The sequence below is a fragment of the Balaenoptera borealis genome (assembly GCF_965194805.1).
Source record: "Balaenoptera borealis genome assembly, chromosome: 12".
Taxonomy (NCBI): domain Eukaryota; kingdom Metazoa; phylum Chordata; class Mammalia; order Artiodactyla; family Balaenopteridae; genus Balaenoptera; species Balaenoptera borealis.
The window spans coordinates 8,119,818-8,143,461 of record NC_138869.1 but is presented as its reverse complement, the minus strand read 5'-3'; the positions used below and the strand labels follow the sequence as shown (position 1 = coordinate 8,143,461).

The window sequence follows — 23,644 nt, the reverse complement described above, 5'->3', positions numbered from 1 at the left end:
ACGAAAGATAAAACGAACTTTGTCAAAATTAAAAACTTTTGGGACTTCCCTGGTGGTCCAGTGGGTAAGACTCCGCACTCCCAATGCAGGGGGCCCGGGTTCCACCTCTGGTCGGGGAACTAGGTCCCACACGCATGCTGCAACTAAGATCCCACGTGCCGCAACTAAGACCCGGTGTAGCCAATATAAATAAATTAATTAAAAAAAAAAAAGAGACAGAGGTCACTTTTAGGGAGCAGAGTGGGGGCAGTGATTGGGAGAGGACAGGAAATTCTATTCTGTTCTTAACCTGTGTGGTGGTTACATGGGAATGTTCCCTCTATGATAATTTATTGCGTTACACACTTATGAACTGTGAACATATGTATGTTATACAATAAAAACTTTATTTAAAAGAATAATAGTATTCAAAAAGTATTTCACAGGGACTCAGAGAAGCTTTCTAAGTCAGTAGGCCAAAGTGACCCTTGTCCACGCTTCACTGGAACCTGTTAAGCACTGACCCTGTGCCACCCTGGGGCTGCGCACTGGGTGTGCACAGCAAGCAGAAGTGGCCCTGCCTTCCAGCACCTGCGGCGGTGGGTGGACAGCTACAGGGGAGGAAGTGCGGGTTGGGTGCCAAGACTATTTGCCAGCTTTCAGACCCTGCCTGAGCTCCGGTTTAAACCCCCTGGACTCTGGTTCCCCCACGTTAAGGAATACGCTTGCAAATTTTATGATTCCTTTTATATGAGAATCCCAAAGACCTCCACAGATTTGCTGAGAGGGGGCAAGGGTCATGCTGGCGATGGGCTCAGTAATAAATTTATTTATTTTTAAAATATTTATTTATTTATTTATTTAGGCTGCACCGGGTCTTAGTCAAGGCACGCAGACTTCTTAGTTGTGGCATGTGAACTCTCAGTTGCGGCATGCATGCGGGATCTAGTTCCTCAACCAGGGACGGAACCCGGGCCCCCTGCAGTGGGAGCGCGGAGTCTCACCCACTGGACCACCAGGGAAGTCCCTCAGTAATAAATTTAGATTGGGTGAACAGTCTTAAATATCCCTGGGATTCAAGGGAAGGATGCTTAACTCCAGAAGTGACAGGTAAATGGGAAAATACTTGGGATCCCCTACTCCTGTGGCCTTTAGAAAGAAGGTGTGTTCTACTGGCATCAGGGGCAGTTTAGATATGATCTGGCTTGAAGGCAAAGTGACGTCTTGATGGGATCTCCCAGAAATTCTTGCAGCTGTGTGAACTTCGAGCCTAATATTATGAACAGACATCAAAGCAGGAAGTCTACTTTTTTCCCTGAAGCATTCTTTTGAATATCATTTAGCACAATGATGAAAAGTCAACAACATAAAAATATTAGATGCATTTCTGACCGGTAGAAGCATCTCCTTTCCATCCTTTCTTGCCTACCTTTTCAGTGCCTGAAGTAAGTCTTGGCCCTCTGCCTTAGCTTACTTTCTACCCCTTCAATCTGCTCCAGCTGCGAAGGACAAGCTCATTTAGTTCACAGTGAAGTGTAAATGCCCGGCAACACCCAGGTGTGTACTATACCTGGCCAGAGCACTTGCACTTTGACACGGAAACAGCTAGTCCAATGGACTCAATTAAACCATGAGCAAGCAGGGTGTGAAAGTACATTTGGATACAGGTCTTCCAGGGCACGTTGTCTGACTCACACTTAAAGGGTAAAATCGGCACTTCCATTTCACATCCTTTCTAAAGTTAACCATGCTTTACCAACACACAAATGTTTACTGTCTGAAGAGTTCACGAAAGCCCAGCTCCTCTGGTCCGCCGTCTGTGACCCCCCGGATTGGTGCACAAGTCCTGCTTTGGGCTCCCAGAGTGCCTGTATCTTAGCACTCTCCACAGGGCCCTCATAGTACCTGCTCAAGTCTACCTCAGAGGGCAGGAAGGAACAGTTCCTTTTACTCCTAAGGCCAGGCACATATCAGGCCCACAATGACTGGTTAGAGAATGAGTACTTTTTAACTTCAAGAATAAAGAATAAGTCTATTTTACAGTCCTGATGCTGGGACTTTGCCTAGACCTCATTTTGTTTTACTCCACTCTTGTATCTATCTGCTAGTTAAACATCCTGCAGGTATGCACAACACCTGCCTTGGCAGTTTATCATATAAATAAACCAAGGCATATTGCCTCCACTGACACACGAGTATATGTGGCTGATGGGAAAGTACATACCTTTCTAACCTAGAGTGAGAACCTTCTCTATTTCACCATAACATGACATTGCCTTGGCAGCATTTTTGGGGAAATAATTTTTAGGAAAAATTTCTGTGTTAACATGCAGTCATTCGGTAAAGGATGAACATCTAGGTTGAACAGAATGCCCAAAGCATTCAGCTAATAAGCAAAAATTAAGTTTCTAAATCTATAATTTATTCTGATCCTGATTTTTGGCTGCAACATTCCCATGGGTTATTAATAGGGCAACAAAGTTCACACCCTGTGGGGGAAAAAAAAATAACAGATCCTGCAGACTCAACATGTTACCGATCTCAATCAGGAACTTCCACTTCTCCTTAACATTCCTAGTGAAATAATGAACAATGTAAACAACTGCCTAAGTGGGTAAAGGGCTTCAGGCAGGGGACACCTCCAGCCTGAACTGAAATGTACCACATCCTCCTTTTATTTTTATTTCAAAGGACCACCAAATAATAAGTGTGGTGAAGGGTCAATGGGCAAAGAGTTAACTGCTCTTTGTGCAGCAACTTGTACCACAGAGGGAGGAAGCCAGAGGAGGCTGCTGGTCTTGAAAGTGCTCGCCGCTCACCTTATACAAAGGACCAGAACCTTATACTGCCAGTGTCCATGTTCCTAAAGAATTACTCCTGTTGAGTGGCAAGGGCAGCTCTTCATTATACTAAAGCCAGTGGAAGAATCAAACCTCAATATTAATAAATCCACCTCACTTAAATCAGAATTGATTAACCAGTTTGAAAATTTTCAAGTTGATAGTATGTTTAAAAAGATAAAACTATAGCCCTAAATTTCTTGGCACAAAAACAAAGATCCAAAATCAATGACTACTACCCCCAATTATATAAAGCAAAGAGGTATTTAAGAACAGGTTCACATACTCTGTTCAGAGGCAGGTTAACCTACTGAAAACAACAACAACCACAAACAAACAGCTCTTGCTCCACTTGGGTCTACCCAGCACACTCAAATACAAGCTCCCATGAAGAAATAATTTGCTAGGTGCTAAGCATAGCAATAGACGCTAAATTGATTTCCTTCAAATACATATTAGGCATCTAAATCCACTGCTTTTTACCACTTGCTATAAAAACAACTGCCTATGAAATATACTGCATTACAAGGAGACTTGCCTCCAGAAACAGACAGAATGAGAAAAGGCTTCAAAATTAGTCTTATTTGTCTGCAGAACACTGCACTTACTTACCATGCCAATGGCTCTCTGCAGCTTTATTTACATTTTTTCTCAGCAACTTCCCCGGCCAAAGAGTCCAACCAAAACAGCCAGGGGTTGGTGGGGGAACTCATCGGCATGTGCTTTCAAACTGCCAGTGCAGATTCCATTCACCAAAACCAGACAGAGCTGTTTAAAGATGCCCTCTCTATGACCCTGCTCTGCTGAAGGTCAAGTACACTATCACTCCCTGTAACTAAGGAAGCAAAATTGACATGTTCCTGCTGTTTCACCAGCTGCTGAGGCAGTTTGTCTAATAATATGATTAATTGTTTCTAGGGAAGATGTAACTTTGCTTTACAAAGTTCTCCCTTCACCTAGATTGTTGCCTTTACTAAATGCTGGCCCCGACCACAGACCACCTTTCCTGAACTGAGAGCTCAGGAGAATGTTACCTTGGAGTACAACCAAGTCAAAACAGTTTTAAAACTATAAGGAGTAAAGGGAAGATTTGGAGAACTCAGAAATACCATGTTCTGCATATAGCATTTTCAATTTCACAGTACATTAAGTCAATATTTTTAAAGACATGGGGTCTTTGCAAGTTCCTCCTTCACTGAAAGGGAAGGCAACATCATAACCATCTGCATTACATATAAAAACACCCATAAGAATAACAGCACTGGGCTCGTTTAACAAACATTTTACTACATCCACCCAAATACAGGTCAGAACTCTAGCCTCCAAAGCCTCCTATTCTGGTCAGAAGATGAGCACGTGTAGTCAGGGCAAATGAGAGACTGTGGAATGGCTTCAAATCTAAGCCTCCCCCTTTCCCCAAGGCCCACAGAGGAAAGGGAGCTCCCGGGGGAGGTCACAGAGAGGTGGGGCTGGGAGATAAGAGCACTTGCCTCCTGTTTGACATGGAGTGAATGCTGGTCAATCACCCTAAACCAAACAAAACAAATGAAAGCCTGGGGGAAGAGTAGGAAGAAATATATGGATATTTACTTTTATGTAGGATGGGAGGAGGGGATTGAAAGAGGAAGGAAATTAAAAAACAGTAAGTTCACACTGCCATAAATAATGAATTTCCACTCCACAAGTTTGTATGTGGAGTGGAAACTTAAAACAATCTAAGTTAAAAGAACATGCCATCCAGGGGCTTCCCTGGTGGCGCAGTGGTTGAGAATCTGCCTGCCAATGCGGGGGAAACGAGTTCGGGCCCTGGTCTGGGAGGATCCCACATGCCGCGAAGCCACTAGGCCCGTGAGCCACAGCTACTGAGCCTGCGCGTCTGGAGCCTGTGCTCCGCAACGGGAGAGGCCACTACGGTGAGAGGCCTGCGCACCGCGATGAAGAGTGGCCCCCGCTTGCCGCAACTGGAGAAAGCCCTAGCGCAGAAACGAAGACCCAACACAGCCATAAATAAATAAATTAAAAAAAAAGAATATGCCATCCATTTTTCAGATTCTAGCACAAACCTAGGCACCCCAACCGAAAGGGGAAAAATTAATCAAGAGTAAAAAAGATGATTATCCTTTTTTAAAGCAGTGACTAAAAGTCCTTCCATCTCAACAACTAAAGTTCTAAGAAACGTAACACTCTATTCACTAAGTACAGCCAGTAAATGACATGTTAAAGGAAAGATTAATCCAAGGAAGCAAAAAGCTCCAAGGCCCAACTGTTGAGGTCCTCTCATCAAAAAAATTTGTTCATGCCCTCTGGCCTGGTAATTCTACTTCCAGGAAACCACCTTACACAAACTATCCTAAATACAGAAATGGCTTTATCAGTGTGTAATCCTAAATTATTTTTCTAGGGAATATGGAATTTCCTCTCTCAGGGGTTCAGATAAGGCAGAGCCCATCTCCAACTGTAGAGGCAGAAAATGCCAGATACTTGCAGGTCTGGCCTCCCTTGGAGGAGGGCAGGGGGTCGATCAGATGCGGAGACTTTGCACTAACAGCAGGAGCCCCATGTCTGGCCTTGGCGGTGTGGTGTGCAGCCACAGCTTCAGACCAGCTTTTCAGTGAGATCTGGGTGCAGTTCCTAGATGCAAAGCTAGTCTTCCAGCTCTCCCGGTAACTCTGTCAAGTAAGTTATCTCTCCATCCATCCATCCATCCTCACATATATTTTAAGTCAATGTTTTTTAAGAATCTCATTTCTCTTTAAATCAGCAACAGTTGGTTTCTGATGTTATTTGCTAGTAGATTCCTTGACTGGTAAAGCATGGATATATTTATCAGTGTTAATTTATAATAAAGAAAGGTCAGAAGCAACTTAAATGTCCTAAACTAGGAGATGGATTAGTAAATTATGCTATGCTCCCTTGATACAAAATTATGTAGCTATGAAAAATGATGGTCACGCAGGCTATGTAGCAACCCGTGGAAAGGATGATGACATTTAGCCTGTGAAATTAACATTCTGTGAAAACAAAAGATACAAAGTTGTATGCACAGGATGATTATAACTGGATGACACGCATGTGAAAAAAAAGACCAAAAAAGAACATGTTTATTCATGTAATAAAGAAATGTTGGGCTTCTCTGGTGGCGCAGTGGTTAAGAATCCGCCTGCCAATGCAGGGGACACAGGTTTGAGCCCTGGTCCGGGAAGATCCCACATGCCGCGGAGCAACTAAGCCCATGCTTCACAACTACTGAGCCTGCGCTCTACAGCCCGCGAGCCACAACTACTGAGCCTGCACGCCTAGAGCCCGTGCACCGCAACTACTGAGACCACATGTTGCAACTACTGAAGCCCACACGCCTAGAGCCTGTGCTCCACAACAAGAGAAGCCACCGCAATGAGAAGCCCAAGCAACACAACGAAGAGTAGCCCCCGCTCGCCGCAACTAGAGAAAAGCCCGCATGCAGCAACAAAGACCCAATGCAGCCAAAAATAAATAAAATTAATTAAAAAAGAAAAAGAATGTAGCAATATATACATAGGTGGTAAAGTCACAGACAAAAGGAAATGGCTCCATAAAATTCAGGACACGGCCACACACTGCTACTTCAGAATAGATTCCACTTGACCCCTCAAAGAGAAACTAAGACAGAACACTGGAGCTAATTCAAGCCCTCTCCCTCTGTTCCTGACTTTCCCCCTCTCCACAGCACCTTCCCCACCCAAAACCAATCCATGTGCGTATCTGAGAGCCATGGGCATGAACCCCAAGAGATCACTTAATTAAAGTTAATCAAATTAATCAAATTAATCTACTTACTGAAAACTGAAGTTTATATCCCCAAAATGTGACATGCCAGATACATATCAAATAGAATTGGGAGGGTTTGGGTGCTTTTGTCAGTGATTGGTTACAAATGACACTCAAACTTACTCAAATGAAAGGGGAAATTTGTTGGAAGGACACTCACAGAACCCAGTCTCAGGATGTATGACTGTGCTATTTGGGAAGGGGAGAGCTGTGAGGCAGCTTCTCTATCTCTTTCTCAGGCCACCTGCTCACTCCCCTTTGCTTTTTTCTGAGAGTCTGAGAGTCACTCTCCGGCCTCTCTCTGAGGACCACCTTTCTCTGCTTCTACGTCCTGCAACAACTTGGGCTTACACATGGCATCATCTCAAGCCCTGACACTGCATGATCTTTTAACTCCAGGGTCTAATGTCACCTTTTACTGACCATATGCCAGTAGACACATTATTTAACCCTCTCCTGTGCCTTAGCTTCCTTAACTATGAAAAGTGTGAGAGCACCATTTCACAGGCATTATGTTAAGATTAAGCAAGATGATACAGAGCTTATGTGCAGTACCTGGCACACAGTAAGGGTTCAACAGGTATCATTGTTAGCAAAGTATGTTCTGTTGCAAGGTTATTTCTGTAATGTGATTTTGATTCTACAAAATTGTAAGCAGAGAAATGATGGCAGTATAACACTTGAAATCACACTGATTTACAAGTGACTGCTCCCAATTCCTTAATGCTTTGTATCACAGTGTAGAGCCACAGAATGCAAAGCACGTCGGCATCGAAGCTAACAGGAATTCAGTGTCACGCACGATGCCTATTCACACCAGGTTCATCCTCTTGTCTCATTCTGGCCATGTGTTCTGTGTCTTGGAAAAGCTCATTGCATGGTTCTCCCTAACCTTTATGCATTTATTCAGTAATTCACCATCTTTAACCCTTCCTTATATCCTCTTCCATAAAGCTACTTTCACCTTGTTTTTAAGACAAAATCCTATACTCTAATATTTGATTTTTAGGAATTTAACACGTTTTTTTAATTATACTAGCATTTTTATTAGGATTATTATTACTTTTGTTAGTGCTCTAGGCCACCCTGAGCGCTATTTTTCCATAAGCTCTGTTATTTTTTTATTTATTTATTTATTTTTATTTTTGGCTGTGCTGTGTCTTTGTTGCTGTGCGCAGGCTTTCTCTAGTTGCGACGAGCAGGGGCTACTCTTCATTGCGGTGCGCGGGCTTCTCATTGCAGTGGCTTCTCTTGTTGTGGAGCACAGGCTCCAGGCGTGTGGGCTCAGTAGTTGTGGCTCGTGGACTCTAAAGCACAGGCTCAGTAGTCGCGGAGCACGGGCTTAGTTGCTCCGTGGCATGTGGGATCTTCCCAGACCAGGGCTTGAACCCATGTCCCCTGCATTGGCAGGCAGATTCTTAACCACTGCGCCACCAGGGAAGCCCAGCTCTGTTATTTTTAGTGTGTAGAACACAAGGTTTTCCAGAAACGCATATTTCGCATAAAAACAAAAATGCTTGTTTTCCAATTCTTAAGAGTAGGAATCTTATCAGCTCAATCAGTCCATCAGGGATACAGGTTGGCTGAATCAGCTGTAGACCAAGGAGACCACGGGTAATGTGCTATGGACGTGGCCACGCAGGTAAATTCCACAGCAGGGACTATGGGTAGCAATGGTTTAAAACCAGGGACTACCTCAAACTGCCCACCTTCAATGAAGAGAGTATGGTCTGTCAGGTCAGGGTCTGAGTGCAGCAGTGTGCACAATCAGCAGGCTCCTAGTTCAATCCTCAAAGACAGGCCAATCTCCTGCTCAAACTCTCCAATGGCTCCCCAACGTACATAGAATAAAATACAAATTCCTGACCATAGCCTATATAATCCAAGAAGACCTGGCACTACCTACCCCCCTGACCTCATCTCCCACCATGTTCTCCCTCGCCCCCTGCACTTCTGCCACACAGGTGTCTTCATGGTTCCTCTACTGTGCCAAGCACGCTCCCCTCTCCCCTACCTGGAATGTTACCCCACGCCCTGATACTCATATCTGAATCACTCTCTTACTTCATTCAGGTCTTCATTTAAATGTCACCTTCTGGGACTTCCCTGGTGGTCCAGTGGTAAAGAATCCGCCTTACAATGCAGGGGACGTGGGTTCGATCCCTGGTCAGGGAACTAAGATTCCACATGCCACGGGGCAACTAAACCCACGTGCCACAACTACTGAGCTCGTGCACCTCAACTAGAGAGCCTGCGTGCTGCAAACTACAGAGCGCATGCACTCTGGAACCTGTGCACCACAACTACAGAGCCCACACGCCCTGGAGCCTGCACGCCACAACTAGAGAAGAGAAAACCTGCATGCCACAACTAGAGAGAAGCCCGTGTGCCTCAACAAAATATCCTGCATGCCTCAACGAAGATCCCACGTGCCACAAATAAGAGCCGACACAGCCAAAAATAAATAAATTTTAAAAAATGATAATTTTTTAAAAAAATTTATGTCACCTTCTAAGAAAAGTCTTCCCTGAATGTGCTTAGATAGTACTCTTATCACTTTCTATCTCTTCACTTTTCTTTATAGCACTTATTGCTCTCTTGACATTTTTCGTTTGTTTAGACGTTGGTTGTTTCCCAATAGGATAGAAGCTTCATGAGAGCAGAGTATCTTAAACACTAGAACACTGCCCAGCACACCGCCCACAGTAAGTCCTCCTTAAATACTCGTTGAATGGATAAATGCGTACTTATGAAGTACCTTGAAGTCTATCAGTGAACAACTTTAATTTGCTTTACTAGTAATACTTTCCCTTACTTCCAGTTAAATATAGCAAATACATGCATTTATTATCTCTATTCCTTTAACAAATCACATTTAAGCATGAGTAAAGGATTAAGAAAATGTACAGATCCACAAGGACAAAAAGAATAGTCAAGGAGATGACAGTGGATCACAAATACTAACAAACTCTAGGAACAGGGAAAGTAGCTGGTGGAGTGGAAACTGACTCAGCAGAATGAACAAAGCTGAACTCCAAATGACTACAGAGGGGAATACTAATGAGAAACAAGCTAATTCCCACCCCAGAACCCTGGAAGGGCTCAGTACTAGATCCCTCAGTTCCACAGAAAGCTGGGTTTAGAAATAGGCTGAAAACCAGGGGCTGGCTGAATACCTGTGGTGCAGCCATGTGACTCATCACATGACCACCACTTCCTCATTCCCCTGCAGGGAAAGTGCAGCGTACCAGGCCCCAGACCAGAGACATCAAAACATCTTCCCAGCGAGGAGGGAGCCACCCTTCTTCACTTTGCAAAGAGTAGATTAAATATTGTTATCTCAAACCCTCACTTTGTGCCATAACTTTAAAATCAACAACAATAAAAATGCTGGAGAGAAGGCATAAATCACCCCCACCCCCGAAGAATTCTTGCCTCCAAAAACTGAATGGCCCCAGAAAAGAAACCTATGGATAGTGACACCTAGGGCACCCTCCAAACAAAATGTGTGGGTGCCTATCTAATCACCACAAAGTAAAATCAAACCAAAAGTTGACAAGCCTTACTCTTGTACAAAAAAACATTTGTTTGTTTTTGTTTTCAGTTTTAAGTGCTTCATTTTAAAATGTGAACCAACAATAAGGATCATTAGCCACTTGAAAAAAGCTTCCTTATGAAATAAAGGAACTAAAAGAAACAAAAAGGAACTTGGATAAAACAGCACCTATGGAAGCAGCAAAAGAAAACTAAAAACAGCAAAAAACTGCAATTATCACCCTCACAAAAAGAGGACAAACTACTGCATACATGAGACAACGAAAAGTTGCCACACGGTTTGATCTGGTTCTCCCACCGCTCCACGTCGGGTTGCAAGGCCTGGGCGGAAGAGGGCAGAAAGGGACAGCACAGGGGGCCCAGTTCCTTGGGGATCTGGAGCGGCCCAGGCTCCACCCAAAGGAAGGGCAGCTCTCCCCAAGGGGCGGGGATGGAGGTACCCAAGAGATGGGCAAGGTTATCAGCGAAACCTGCTCCTGCAAAAGTGGAAACAAAGCCAAAAAGGGAAACGAGAACAGGGGAGCAAAGGGAAAACAGGCCGAAGTGGCTCAAGAACCAAGAAACTAAAGAAGGTTTACTTGCAGAAAACAGAGAACCGAAAGGGGGAGAGTCCAGCCTCTGATGAAGCAGGAGAGAAAGAAGCCAAGTCTGATGAATATCACACACCAAGTCTTATCAGTGGTCCCTGTCTCACTTCTTGTACAAGGTGGAGGAATACCGTTATCAACTATTTCGTAAACACAAGGTTTTTTAAAAGTGTATCTAGAAACATTTCTAAGAAGGAGGAAATCCCACCACATCCAATTTTTCAAGACTAAATTTTCTTTTTTTTTGAGAGGTGAATCATTTGCTGTTGCTTATTTTTCGATACAACCAGAAAATAGTGGGGTATTGAGTGCAGGAGGCTTTGACTGTCTTGGATGTTCAGCTTAACATGCCATGGATGGGGGTACTTTTCATTTCCTATTATATAAATCATACTAAATGACAACTTGGAGTCCTAGTCGTGCATTTAATACGCCTTGAACATTTAAAATTACTTCTGTTCTCATGTTGTTTTCAGTAAAATTGTTTCCTAAAGAAAACCACCCCCCTTGATCTTGGCCCTGCCTGTTAGAACTGCCTGCTCTCTGTAACATCTTTCATCATGCTAGTCCATTTTCCTAGTAACTTTGTTAATGTGCTGTGAAAGACTGAAAATTGGAGTATGTATATGATATTAAAAATTGTGAATTAGTGGGACTTACAATGTAACAGTTTATCAACACTTGAAGATACTGGTACTTGATATCCTCTTACGGAAAAATTTGCTGCCAAATTTTAAGCTGGAATAACTTTAGGAAAGACAACTACATGTTTTTTTAGATGTTTGGTACATATGTTACAAATTGTATACAAACTGAAATGTCTGTGTACTGATGCTCAAAACAACCAATAAAATTTCAATTGGGAAAGGAAAATAAAAGAAAAAGTTGCTATAAAAGAAAAACAGAAAAAAGTTCCTAAAATGAAAAATAAGATAGCAAAGAAGAAAACAATGTTGAAGAAACAACAGCAGCAGCAGGAGCTGGGCAGTGACTATTTGCCACACTGTTACTATGTGACATGCTTTAGACACACTAACTGAATTCTCACAATAATCCTCTACAATAAGTATAATCATTAACCCCATTTGATAGTTGGGGACACTGGCACAGCAAGGTTAAATAATACGCTTAAGCAACTGGTAAGACCTGAAGACAGATCTAAGTTGGAAATCTCCCTGAAAGTAGAAGCAGCAGAAAGAGCTAGAAACAGAAGAGAAAAAATGAAGAAATGATTAGTTCAAGAGCTCCAGTATCCAATTAATTAGGAGTTCTGGAAAGAGACTGGAAAAATACTGAGGGAAGATATTATCAGAGAACTACTGTAAAACAATTTCGTAGAACAGGAGGTTGTGAGTTTCTACATTGAAAGGACCCTCTGAGTGCCCAGTATAACGTATAAAAGAAAAACTACACTAAGAGGCATTACTATGAAATTTCAGAACAACAGGGATGAAGAAAAGATCTTAACAATGGAGGTAGGGGACAGAAAAGGCAGGAGAGAAAGAGGGAGAGAGACACCTAAGAGAATCAAGAATGTAAATGGCCTTCTCAAAGCTGGAAGGCAATAAAATGATGCCTTGAAATTCTGAGGTAAAATTATTATTTTCAACTTAGATTTCTATCCCCAAACTATCACTCAAGCATGTGGGTGTAAATAAAGACATGTTTAGATATGCAAGATCTAAAAACAATTCATCTCTGATGCACTCTTTCTTAGGAAGTGTTTGGAGCATGTTATTTACTTTTTTTTTAAAAAAGGAAAAAAACATGAATTCAAGGGGCTTCCCTGGTGGCGCAGTGGTAGAGAGTCTGCCTGCTAATCCAGGGGACGCGGGTTCGAGCCCTGGTCTGGGAAGATCCCACATGCCGCGGAGCAACTAGGCCCGTGAGCCACAACTACTGAGCCTGCGCATCTGGAGCCTGTGCTCCGCAATAAGAGAGGCCACGATGGTGAGAGGCCTGCGCACCGCGATGAAGAGTGGCCCCCGCTTGCCGCAGCTACAGGAAGCCCTAGCACAGAAACGAAGACCCAACATAGCAATCAATCAATCAATCAATCAATAAACCTTTAAAAAAAAAACAAAAAAAACCCCATGAATTCAAGGAAAGAATCCCAAACAAAAGACAAATAAAGGATGACAGCTGTGCAGCAGGCTTAAAAAGCAATCAGTAGGGACTGGAGCAGGAGGTCAGAGGACTTTAGGAGGAATGTTTTCACAGGAAAATAAAGGAAACTGAAAATTCCTCTGATGTATTTGTATGAAGAATAGTATTCAGAGGGTTCTACAACTATATTGGAGATACTAGGAAGTATATGTGATAATGTCATAGTTAGGTAACAGAACATTAATTTATGCAAAGAGGATACACTTTTATTGGAAGAATGAAGGGAAGATGTAGGTGTGTGAGGCACTGAATGAAAACTAAAGTTTATTTATATACTAAGTCAAAAAATGTCTAATACCAGAAATGAAAGCAGAAACTTATTACTGATTTTGCAGAAATAAAGAGGACTTTAAGAGAGTACTATGAACAACTGTATACCAACAAACTGGATAACCGAGATGAAAAGGACAAATTCCTAGAAACATACAACCTACCAAGACTGAATCATGAAGAAATAGAAAATCTGAGTAGACCTATAACTAGTAAGAAGATTGAATCAGTAATGAAGCCTCCCCACCCCTCAAAAAGCCCTGGACCAGCCCTAGTGAATTCTACCAAACATTTAAAGTAGAATTAACACCATCCATCTCAAACTCTTCCAAAAAACTGAAGAAGAGGGAACACTCCCAAACTCATTCTATGAAGCCAGCATTGCCCTGATACCAGTCAGGCAAAGACACTGCAAGAAAAGAATACTGCAGATCAATATCCCTTATGAATACCAATGCAAAATTCCTCAACAAAATACGAGCAAACTGTTATCAGCAGCATATTAAAAAGATTATACACATGACCAAGTGGGGTTTATTCCTGACGAAATTCAACACCCTTTCATGATAAAAACATCCAACGAACTAGGAACAGAAGGAAACTATCTCAACATAATAAAGGTCATATGTGAAAAACCCACAGCTAACATCACATTTTGTGATGAAAGACTGAAAAATTTTCCTTTAAGATCAGGAAGCCAAGGATGACTGCTTTCACCTCTTCTACTCAATATACTAGAAGTTCCAACCAGAATGATTAGGCAAGAAAAATAAGTACAAGGCATCCAAATTGGGAAAGAAGAAGTAAAAGTATCTTTATTCACAGATGACATGATCTTCCACATAGGAAAACCTAAAGATGTTTCACACACACACACACACACACACATGTTAGAATAAACAAATTCAGTGAAGTTGCAGGATACAGAATCAACACAAAAATCAGTTGCATTTCTACACCGTTAACAATGATGCTCAAAAAAAATTAAGTAAACAATTCCATTTACAATAGCATCAAAAAGAGTAAAATACTGCCGGGGTAGAGGGGAGGAGGGAATGGGTGTTAGTGTTTAAAAGGTACAGTGTTTCAGTTTGGGGAGATGAAAAGTTCTGAAGATGGGTAGTGGTGATGGTTACAGAATAATGTAGTTAATGCCACAGAACTATATGCTCAAAAATGGTTATAATAGTAAATTTTACATTTTACCACAATTAAAACTAAAAAAACACCTCTCTCCCAAAAAAGGGCAATGTCTAACACTGATTAAAAAAAAAAAAAACTGGAAGAAAAAATGTTTTTAATAAAATAAAAAATGAACTTACTGTGTAGTGTAAAAGTCTAGGCTCTGAAGTCACTCAGATATGGCAAAGTAATCTCTCTACCTCTCAGTTTCCCCCACTTAAAGTGGGGAAAATAATAATACTTTCCTGATAGTGTTAACAGAAGTATTAAATGAGGTGATGAGCTGAGCATAACACCTGGCACACTGTATTATGTAGCTACAGATACATGTGAGAAATAAATACCTTACAAAACTGGAATCAAACTGTATATACTGCATATGTAATCATGCTTTATTGTTTTAGAAAGTATATAATTCTAATTAAAAAGTAGAAGTCACAAATCCCTCTAGTTTTTTTTTTTTTTCCATTTCTTTTTGTTCTTTTATTTTGGAAAATACCTCCTAATTTTGGTAGTGGCATCTGGTTGCTGTTGTGTATTGTCTTTAAAAAACTCTTTTATTGAGCTATAATTCACCTACCATACATTCTACCCGTTGAAGTGTTTAATTCAATGGTTTTTAGTATATACACACATATGTGCAACTATTACCACAGTAAATTTTAGAAAAATCTCATCCCCTCAAAAAGAAACCCTGTACTCTTTAGGTATCACTTCCAATATCCAGCCCTAGGCAACCACTATAACCTATTTTCTATCTCTATAGAGTTCCCTGTTCTGGACATTTCATATGAATGGAATAAGATAATATGTTGTCTTTTGAGACTAGTTTCTTTCACTTAGTATAATGCTGTCAAGAGTCATCCATGCTGTAGCATGCATCAGTAATTCCTTTTTATAGCTGAATAATATTCTACTGTCTGGATATACCACATTTTGTTATTCATTTGTCAGTTGATGGACATTTGACTATTTCTACCTTTTGGCTATTTTGAATAATACTACTATAAACATTGGTGCACAAGTTTTTGTGTGGATGTATGTTTTCATTTCTTTTGGGTATATAGCTTGGAATGGAATTGCTGGGTCATGTACTAACTTCATATTTAACTTTTTGAAGAACTGCCAGACTGTTTTCCAAAGTGGCTGCACCATTTTACATTATTACCAGTAACATAGGAAGTTTCCAGTTTCTCCACATCCTCACCAACACTTGTTATCTGACCTTTTTTTTCCCCCCAGCCATTCTAGTGGATGTAAAATGGTATCTCGTTGTGGTTTTGATGAGAGTGGAAATTAATGAAACAGAGAATACAAAAACAATAGGGAAAAATCAATGAAATCAAAAGGCAGTTCTTTGAAAAGGTCAACAAATTCACAAATCTTTAGCTAGACTGACCAAGAAAAAGATTGAAATTACTAAACAGAATCAGAAATGAATGAGGAGAAATTGGTACTGACCTTAACAGAAATAAAAAGGATAAAAGAATACCGTGGACAACTGTTTTGACAAAAATTAGATGACTTACATGAAATGAACAAATTCTCAAAAAGACACAGACTACTGAAACTGACTCAAGAAGAAAAAGACAATATGAACAGGCCTATAACAAGTGATGAGACTAAAACTGGAACTAAAAAACTACCTGCAAAGAAAAGCCCAAGCCCACATGGCTTCACTGCTGAATTTTACCAGACATTTAAAGAAGAATTAATATTAGCTCTTCATAAACAATTCCAAAAAACAGAGAGGTCACACAGTTTGCAAGTGGCAGGATCAGGATTTAAACTAGGCAATCTGGCTCCAGAGTCTATACTCTTGACCACTATATTAAACTGTCTCTGTGAATAACTGAATAAATTGGAGCACATTATAGGACATCAAGTTGTTTGTTTGTATGATCCAACTTTTGTAGTTTATTTTGGTAATGTGACTTATCTGGTCCATAGGGAAAAAGGTTGTTCTGGGGACTTGAGAGAAAATCATTTACACTATTGACAATGTTGCTCTATCTCATTTATGGAGCAAAAGCATGGGACCTGCTAAAGCTCCTTATATGTTTTTATTTCAATGACTTCTCACAACAATCCCATGAGATAATAGGTTCTACTACTACTCCCATTTTCTAGATGAGAAAACTGAGGAACAAGGCAGTCACCCAGATAGCAAATGGCAGGACCTAGATTTAAACCCCAATCTGTCTGATCCCTAGAGAGCCCCCTTTCCACTATGGAGACCCTGTCCTCTGGTGTAGCCTGTCTCATGCCTGATCCCTGCAACACAGAGTTCTGGTGAGCAGATCCCCAGTCCTATTACTCACCTGCGTGTGCTTCTGGCGAACAGGCAGGGAAGAGGTATGTTCCTTCACTGCCTGCTGACTGAATAAACAGCTGTCCCCAAATGACTGCTAATAACTCCTAATTTAAAAACTTCACTCCCACTCAATTATTGTTTAGCACCAACATGATGAACTGTAGGCTCTCTTACTCATTTGGCTGATCTAATACTGTATATAGCTACCACACGTAGTTTAAAGTCATTAAGCTTGAAATTTCAAAATAATAGCATGGAAATCTAGGGAATATTTTAAATAGGAAGATTGCTTTTATTCTCCAAATTAATAATGCCTCCTACTATTTTGGATGTCTCCTCAAAATGTGCTTTTTGCCATGGGAAACAATAGTTGCACTAAATTAATACATGAAATTCCATTTCTTGATGGAAATAAGGCATCTGACAGAAAATTTTACCTAGCAAATTTTCTGAATACATACACAAAACTTGTATTATCCTATAAATTACTATAGGTCAGTACTATAGGTTACTATACTAACCTCTTCTCCTAAAGAATTAGTGATGACTTTTTAAGGCAGTGATCCACATACTAGTCTCCAAGTCAGTCTCAACTGCAAACTGTATTAAATGCAAAATAACCCTAAATATTTGAAAAGCCAACAATGATTTTCAAGGTAATTGTTCCTAAGACAAACTAAAGTAACATATAAACACAAGCATTTTAACCCCAATACTTTCACAGCTCTTTAGCTCTTCCAAAAATATAATATTTAAAAATTTGTAAAATCTGCTTTCAACTTCAGTTAACACTAACCCTTATTTGCTGGGTGAAAGGGATGATTATACTGTTGCCTTAAAGTCAATGGTTGATCTAAAATCTGAAAAGTCTGCTCACCAATTTTACTGGTATAAACTGGCATTCGTGTACTTATTTTTATTTAAAAAAATCCTTTCTTTAAATGTCCATCCTTTGATAAATCTGTGTCTTCACCTGAGAAATACAATTATTGGTTCAAAGACACAAATCTGAATCCTTCTAATGGCTCCTGTTTGCAGCACGATGCATGGTTTATTGGAGGAGCTTTGGAAGAAGTGAAACAGAACTGGGTCAGTGTGCCCTTGGCCAGTTACTTGTCCTTGAGCCTTGGTTTCCTCACCTATTAAATGGGAATAGCAATCACACCAAACCTCAAAAGGTTGTTGAGGACTGAAGCCCTTGCAGAGGGCCTGGTACAGACTGAAAAGATCTGGCCCTATTTCCCTCCGTTACACCTCAAGCTGCCTGAGCATTCCAAGCTACTTCATGCCTCTGTCCTGTCTTTGCATTTGTTTCTGACTTAGGATACCCTCCTCAGCATCTGCCAGTTTCCCACCCTGCTTCCTTAGGTCTAACAAATGATTACTTGCGATGCAAGACCCACCTCCAGGATTACCTTCCTCACATGGAGTTTCACGTCTCACCATTTTATAATTACTCCTTAACCAGGCCCAGAGAACACTAAAGGAAGAACCAATGGCTCATTCACCTCCATATTTCTTAGCACTTAGCAAAATCCCCAGTACATGGAAGAAGGTCAACATTGACTGTAGAATGCACAGAATCCGCTTTCCACCATACACAATATTAACAGAGTATCAAATGTGCAAGAAACTAAGAGCCTTTGACTTAAAACTATACTCACAAGTTTGACAAGCATCATTAGACTCTTAGTTTTTGTTCAAAGTAAAATCTTTAAAGTCACCTCATCGTATGCAGCCAGGTCACCTTATTCATGCAAAGAAACTTTAGGAGCAAATGCTCTTGTCATTTTCATTTTTCTTCAATGGCAGCATCCTGCTTTGGATTTGGCTCACATGCTGACTTCATTGGGACTGTTTTGAAAGAACAGCGCACACTGATGTACTTTTCCTTTTAAAATCAAGGGTGCCAGCTATTTTGCTAGCCCCTGTCACTCACCTCAGCCACCTGCTGGGTCCCCACTCTGTGCTGAACCAGCCCCTCCATATTTGTAGCCATGGTGAAGCAAGATCATTAGAGAACCTGTTTGGAAAGATGTAGCAACTTCTATCAGGTGGAGAGAAACCAGCCTACTTGAAAAACATCAGTAATCAAAATTCTTCTTTGGTACCATCTGGTGCAGATTTTGCCCTCCACAGACAACGAGTTAGCAGACTAAGCATATCTGGATAGGCTGCACCAGCTTCTTCGATTACAGGTACTAATATTAATCAGTAGTAACATTTCAATTTGGAAACAAGACTTGCCCTGGTAAATACAGACAAGGTGAATTTGGAACTTTATCAGTTCTCTTGGGTTGTAACAGCTCGGTTCACCTCTCAGGCAGGTGGGAATCGCACCTTTTTGGATAGCTCCTTGTCACAGTGTGCTGAATAAGAAGGTGGCTATCTGAGAAAGGTGTAAGATCAACTTCAATACAGAGCATTAGATTGCTATCAGCAACTGTACTTCTGTTACTAGTGACCAAGCAAGGAGCAAAACCCTGCCCAGGTGCTAACACACCTCACTCACGGGTTTAAAGACAAACACTATCACTAACAAAGTAAGAAAAGAAGTACGGAGACTGCATTACTAAAGTGGGCTAAGAACACGGTGCTTATAAATTTATCAATTTATATTTTTAAGTCCTCATTAAATTAGAAACCCAGATAATTCAGCTTTATATTATTAGAAAAATTATGCCGTCATTTGCCTTAAATTGAGGAAGATCATCTAAAGTCCAAAAAGCATGCTAGTCTCCTGGGTCAGGATCACTTGAGTGCAAGCAGTGTTGATGAACAGACCCCCTGGTCTCTTCAGGTCATGACATAAAGATCCCCTGAATAGTCCCTAAACCCTTTCCAATTAACTCTACCACAAAAAATTCAGGATAAAGGGAGTCCACTTTGGACCTAATTCCTGGACAAAGCAAAGACTTCATTATTGACTGCACAAATCCTATGGTTAATAGGAGTTTAAAGCTCTTGTATAATTTATTTTCAGCATTTATACATAAAATCTATATAGTCCTACCAAGTGTGTAACACATAAAATGCACACACAGTTCATTTGCTTGGCCCCTCCTCAATCACAAACTGGACTATTCTGCAATGCAACTTTACAAAACACTTTTCCTATAGTTCTCACCTAAAGTATTATATTTGTAAGCACTGATGTCTATAAACTTTTTCACTCTCTGGTAACTTTCTACATTATTCTATCCACTATTAGACAGCCACTTCTATTATCATAATTCCCCTTCAGATTATTTTATTGGCAAAATGGTAATGAGAGAGAAATGGGAGCATGAAACCATGAGGGACAAATATAAAAGAAATCGGCCCTGCCTTCAAGGATCAATATCCTCTAAGAGTACATACTGCATCAACTGCTATAACGATACCAGGTCACCAGTGTCAGTGAATCATCTTCACAGGACAGGGTTAGGTCCAAGATTGGGGAGGCAGTGTTTCTGGTTATTTATTCTTTTAATAAGTATTCAAGACCTTTAACTTTTGCTTACTTTTCTTTGTTTCTAGAAAAAAAAGCACAGAGAAACACTGACTGGTCTTTTCCTCTACTCACAGTTTGATTCCAACTAATAAGTCATAGAGGAAAAAAGCATCACTTCACATGTACCAGAAAAGTCAATCAACTGTTGTTAAAAACACAACTATTGCATGTGAAAAGTCTAGATTTCTAATATTTTTTTCCTCAAAACAGTAAATAAGAGCTCTCTAAAGAATCAAACGGACAAAGATAGCAAATAGATTATATTAAGAAATAAAACGCAAATATGCAGCTGTGACTATTAATCTTATCACTTTTAGGTGTTATTAGCATTTCTATTGCTGTTAACTGCAGTTTTATGCAAGAAATACATGAACTTGAGTATTACAAAAATATTGTTAGGGAAATATTACTGAGGATTAGAGTACAGAAATAACAAAGTATTAGAAAGGCATATCTTTCTATTGGGTTTCCCTAAAAGAGGTGCTTGATCCTCCAAGTTGTAAGGTATCACAATGTAAGAAGTAAGTAAAACAACATCCTCTGGTGATGTTAAGAAGTGAGGGAAAACATTTAACAAAGACTATGGATGTCAGGATGTCAGGGAGTAAGACTCACCTGAGAGATTGCTTTATTGGCTACCGCAGCCATAGGCTGAGACACACAGTGAGAAGGAAGGGTAAAACTTTGGAAAGGGTACTGGGAAGTGGTTATCAATGAGGGGGTGTCCTTCAAGAATGAAAAGCTCCAGGGAACAGTGGGTCGTGTCTACATATTCACCAGCACAATATAATTTTGCATTTGAAATTTGAAAAACAAAAAAACCCTATTGTTTTGCCAGTACAAACTAGACAAAGCACTTCAAAACAGCCTTGCTGGTAGAGCTAAGCAGGCTAATGTACATAGTAACTAACACTTACTGAGTGGTTACTATACCCCAAGCACTGTATTCATAAGTACTCTGGACTGAACACTAAAGCAGCTCTTGGAACAGAAACATGAGTCTTCAAAGGCTGGCACTTGACCCACTCAGCTCCTAACCCTGAAGTACTGCCCCCAACCACCACAATGTTTCCCAATTAATTAACCAAAGAGCTATAAAACCAAGTACCTTAAGTTAAAACAAAAACAAAACAACAACAACAACAAACACTACAGAATATTTTCCTATGGTGGTTTTAAACTAATCAAGTTCAACCACCATCAACCCTTGAAAAATAACTAGGTAATAAGTTGACCGCTGAGAATTAGTAACAACAATAAGAAGGAAAAGAGGAGGAAGAGGAGGAGAAAGTCCTTGTCCTTTAAGAACTTAAGAAGGAAACTGCTAAGAGCTGTGCAATGTAGATGCTACAGAGTGTCGGAAGGAAGAAGCACCTCTGAGAGCAATGACAGTTTCACAGGAGAGGAGCCATTTAGACTAGTCTTGAAGGCAAGTGGGAATTTAGCAAGCAAACAGAGGGCGGGTGGGAGAGAATTCTAAGCAGAGCTCAAACTGCAGGTTATGAGGAGAATGGCACAGTTGAGGAACAGCAGGCAATCTGGTGGGGATTGTTGGAGAGGTCAGGGGAGGAGAGAGGTGTAGACAATGAGAACTATCAGAAGTTTGGTAGGGAAATGTAGTGATCACATCTGGATCTTCAAAAAAAAAAAAATCCTTTGGGGGACAGTGTGGAGATGATAGAAAAGGACAGTCTATGGGAGGCCAGTTAGAAAGTGGTGGCAACAAACACTATGGATGCAGGCAGACTCTTAAACTTAACCTGAACTAGTGAGTCTTTCCTGTATAGCGCAGAAATGACAACAGGGCACAGTATATAAAAACTGTCATACAGACCACAGAATGGCGGAAGTGAAACTATTATTGCTTGGCCTCATGTGGCAGTAGGTTTTATAACATAAATTCTTTCAAATACAAGTAGATCAATATCACTCTTAACAGCAAAGATACAGAGAACACAATGGTGACTTTAATCAACTCTTCCAGACTTACGAAAAGTGTACAGCTGACCAAACTTTGCAACCAGAGTGTCTTTGGTTTCAGTGGAGGGCTACAAACCCCAATGCAGTGAAAGCTGGGCTCGGACCGGGAGCACCTGAATACCAGTGAGTTAGAGAACAGCCCAGCTATGCTCTCCACAGGGGCAGGCTGAGAGGCCAATGTCTCAAATAACAATAAACAAATCCTGGGACAAGGAAACTCTGTCTTCACTGACAGGAATGGGTGAGCCTACCTTTCCCGTCACAATCAACTGATTCACATCATCCTTATTTATGTATTACGTGGCCCATAATCATATAACATTCAAAATATTTACTGCCTTGGTAGTTTGTCTTCTGAACAAATACACTGGGTTTAGAGGCTCTGGCAGGCACTAAGCTAATTTCTCTGATACTGAACTGCATGAGGTTATCATTAAGAATAGATCTTAATACATGGGGCTTCCCTGGTGGTGCAGTGGTTAAGAATCCCCCTGCCAATGCAGGGGACACGGGTTCGAGCCCTGGTCTGGGAAGATCCCACATGGCGCGGAGCAACTAAGCCCGTGCGCCACAACTACTGAGCCCGCGCTCTAGAGTCCACACGCCACAACTACTGAAGCCCGAGCGCCTGGAGCCCGTGCTCCGCAACAAGAAAAGCCACCGCAATGAGAAGTCCACGCACCTCAATGAAGAGTAGCCCCCGCTCGCCGCAACTAGAGAAAGCCTGTGCACAGCAACAAAGACCCAATGCAGCCAAAAATAGATAAATAAAATAAATAAATTAATAAGAAAAAAAAAAGAATAGATCTTAATATAATGTAAAGGGCCTAACACTGTGCCTGGCACACAGCAGGCATGCAATGCATGGGAGCTACTACTAGCACAAATTTCAAAGAAATTTGAAAGCAACAACAAACTGTAAAATGCATATTATAATTAGGAATATGTCTCTCATTTTGACATAAGATCCACATGAAATTTAACTACATATGTATATGCATTATATGCTCATACAGCATTTATAACTGATTCTATTAAACTGCACAACTGAGTGAAATGAGATGGCTGAATTAGGATAAATCTCATAAATATTTAAAAATAAACCAATACCTAATAACTATTTGCAAAATAATACTGGGTTCAGAACTTCTTGATAGGCACAAGGTATTCAGTGTAAGTTTTACTATGCTAAGATTGTCAGAAGTCTCTTTATACTCATGGGAAAATAAAAACAAAAATATAAATAGCCTGGGAATTAAAAAATGAGAAATACATAGCTCAAGACTTGAAATCATAGATCAAGACTTGAAAACAGGAAATGGAAATCAAGTGACAGATTTAGTATAATTTAGTAGATGTTCATCAACATAAAAGATGCTTACGGGGATGCCTCTAAGGTCAAGTTGAGATATACATCCTGTCTGTCAGAAACCCTGACACTAGTTAGACTCAAAGATTACTTACCTTTTGG

The 23,644-nt window shown here is 40.6% G+C and overlaps 2 protein-coding genes across 7 annotated transcripts in view; one reads left to right on the top strand and one right to left on the bottom strand.

Annotated features, from left to right (window-relative positions):
- Positions 1-23,644, top strand: part of MRPS25 (mitochondrial ribosomal protein S25) — a 455,776-nt gene that overhangs the window by 73,188 nt on the left and 358,944 nt on the right. The window contains exon 5 of one of the 5 annotated variants that reach the window (XM_082345748.1): positions 20,220-20,297. The exons of 3 other annotated variants lie outside the window; for them this stretch is intronic. In XM_082345748.1, coding sequence (XP_082201874.1) covers positions 20,220-20,282 — 63 coding nt within the window. In that variant the 3' untranslated portion in view covers positions 20,283-20,297. Of the gene's footprint in view, positions 1-8,699; positions 8,727-20,219; positions 20,298-23,644 lie in introns of those variants that run through there. One more of the 5 variants, XM_082345741.1, reaches the window with a different exon arrangement.
- Positions 1-23,644, bottom strand: part of NR2C2 (nuclear receptor subfamily 2 group C member 2) — an 88,437-nt gene that overhangs the window by 55,976 nt on the left and 8,817 nt on the right. Inside the window, exon 2 of one of the 2 annotated variants that reach the window (XM_082345728.1) lies at positions 18,640-18,723. The exons of the other annotated variant lie outside the window; for it this stretch is intronic. Within the exon in view, the coding sequence (XP_082201854.1) occupies positions 18,640-18,699 (60 nt within the window). The 5' untranslated portion in view covers positions 18,700-18,723. The remainder of the gene's footprint in view (positions 1-18,639; positions 18,724-23,644) is intronic. 2 annotated transcript variants of the gene reach the window in all.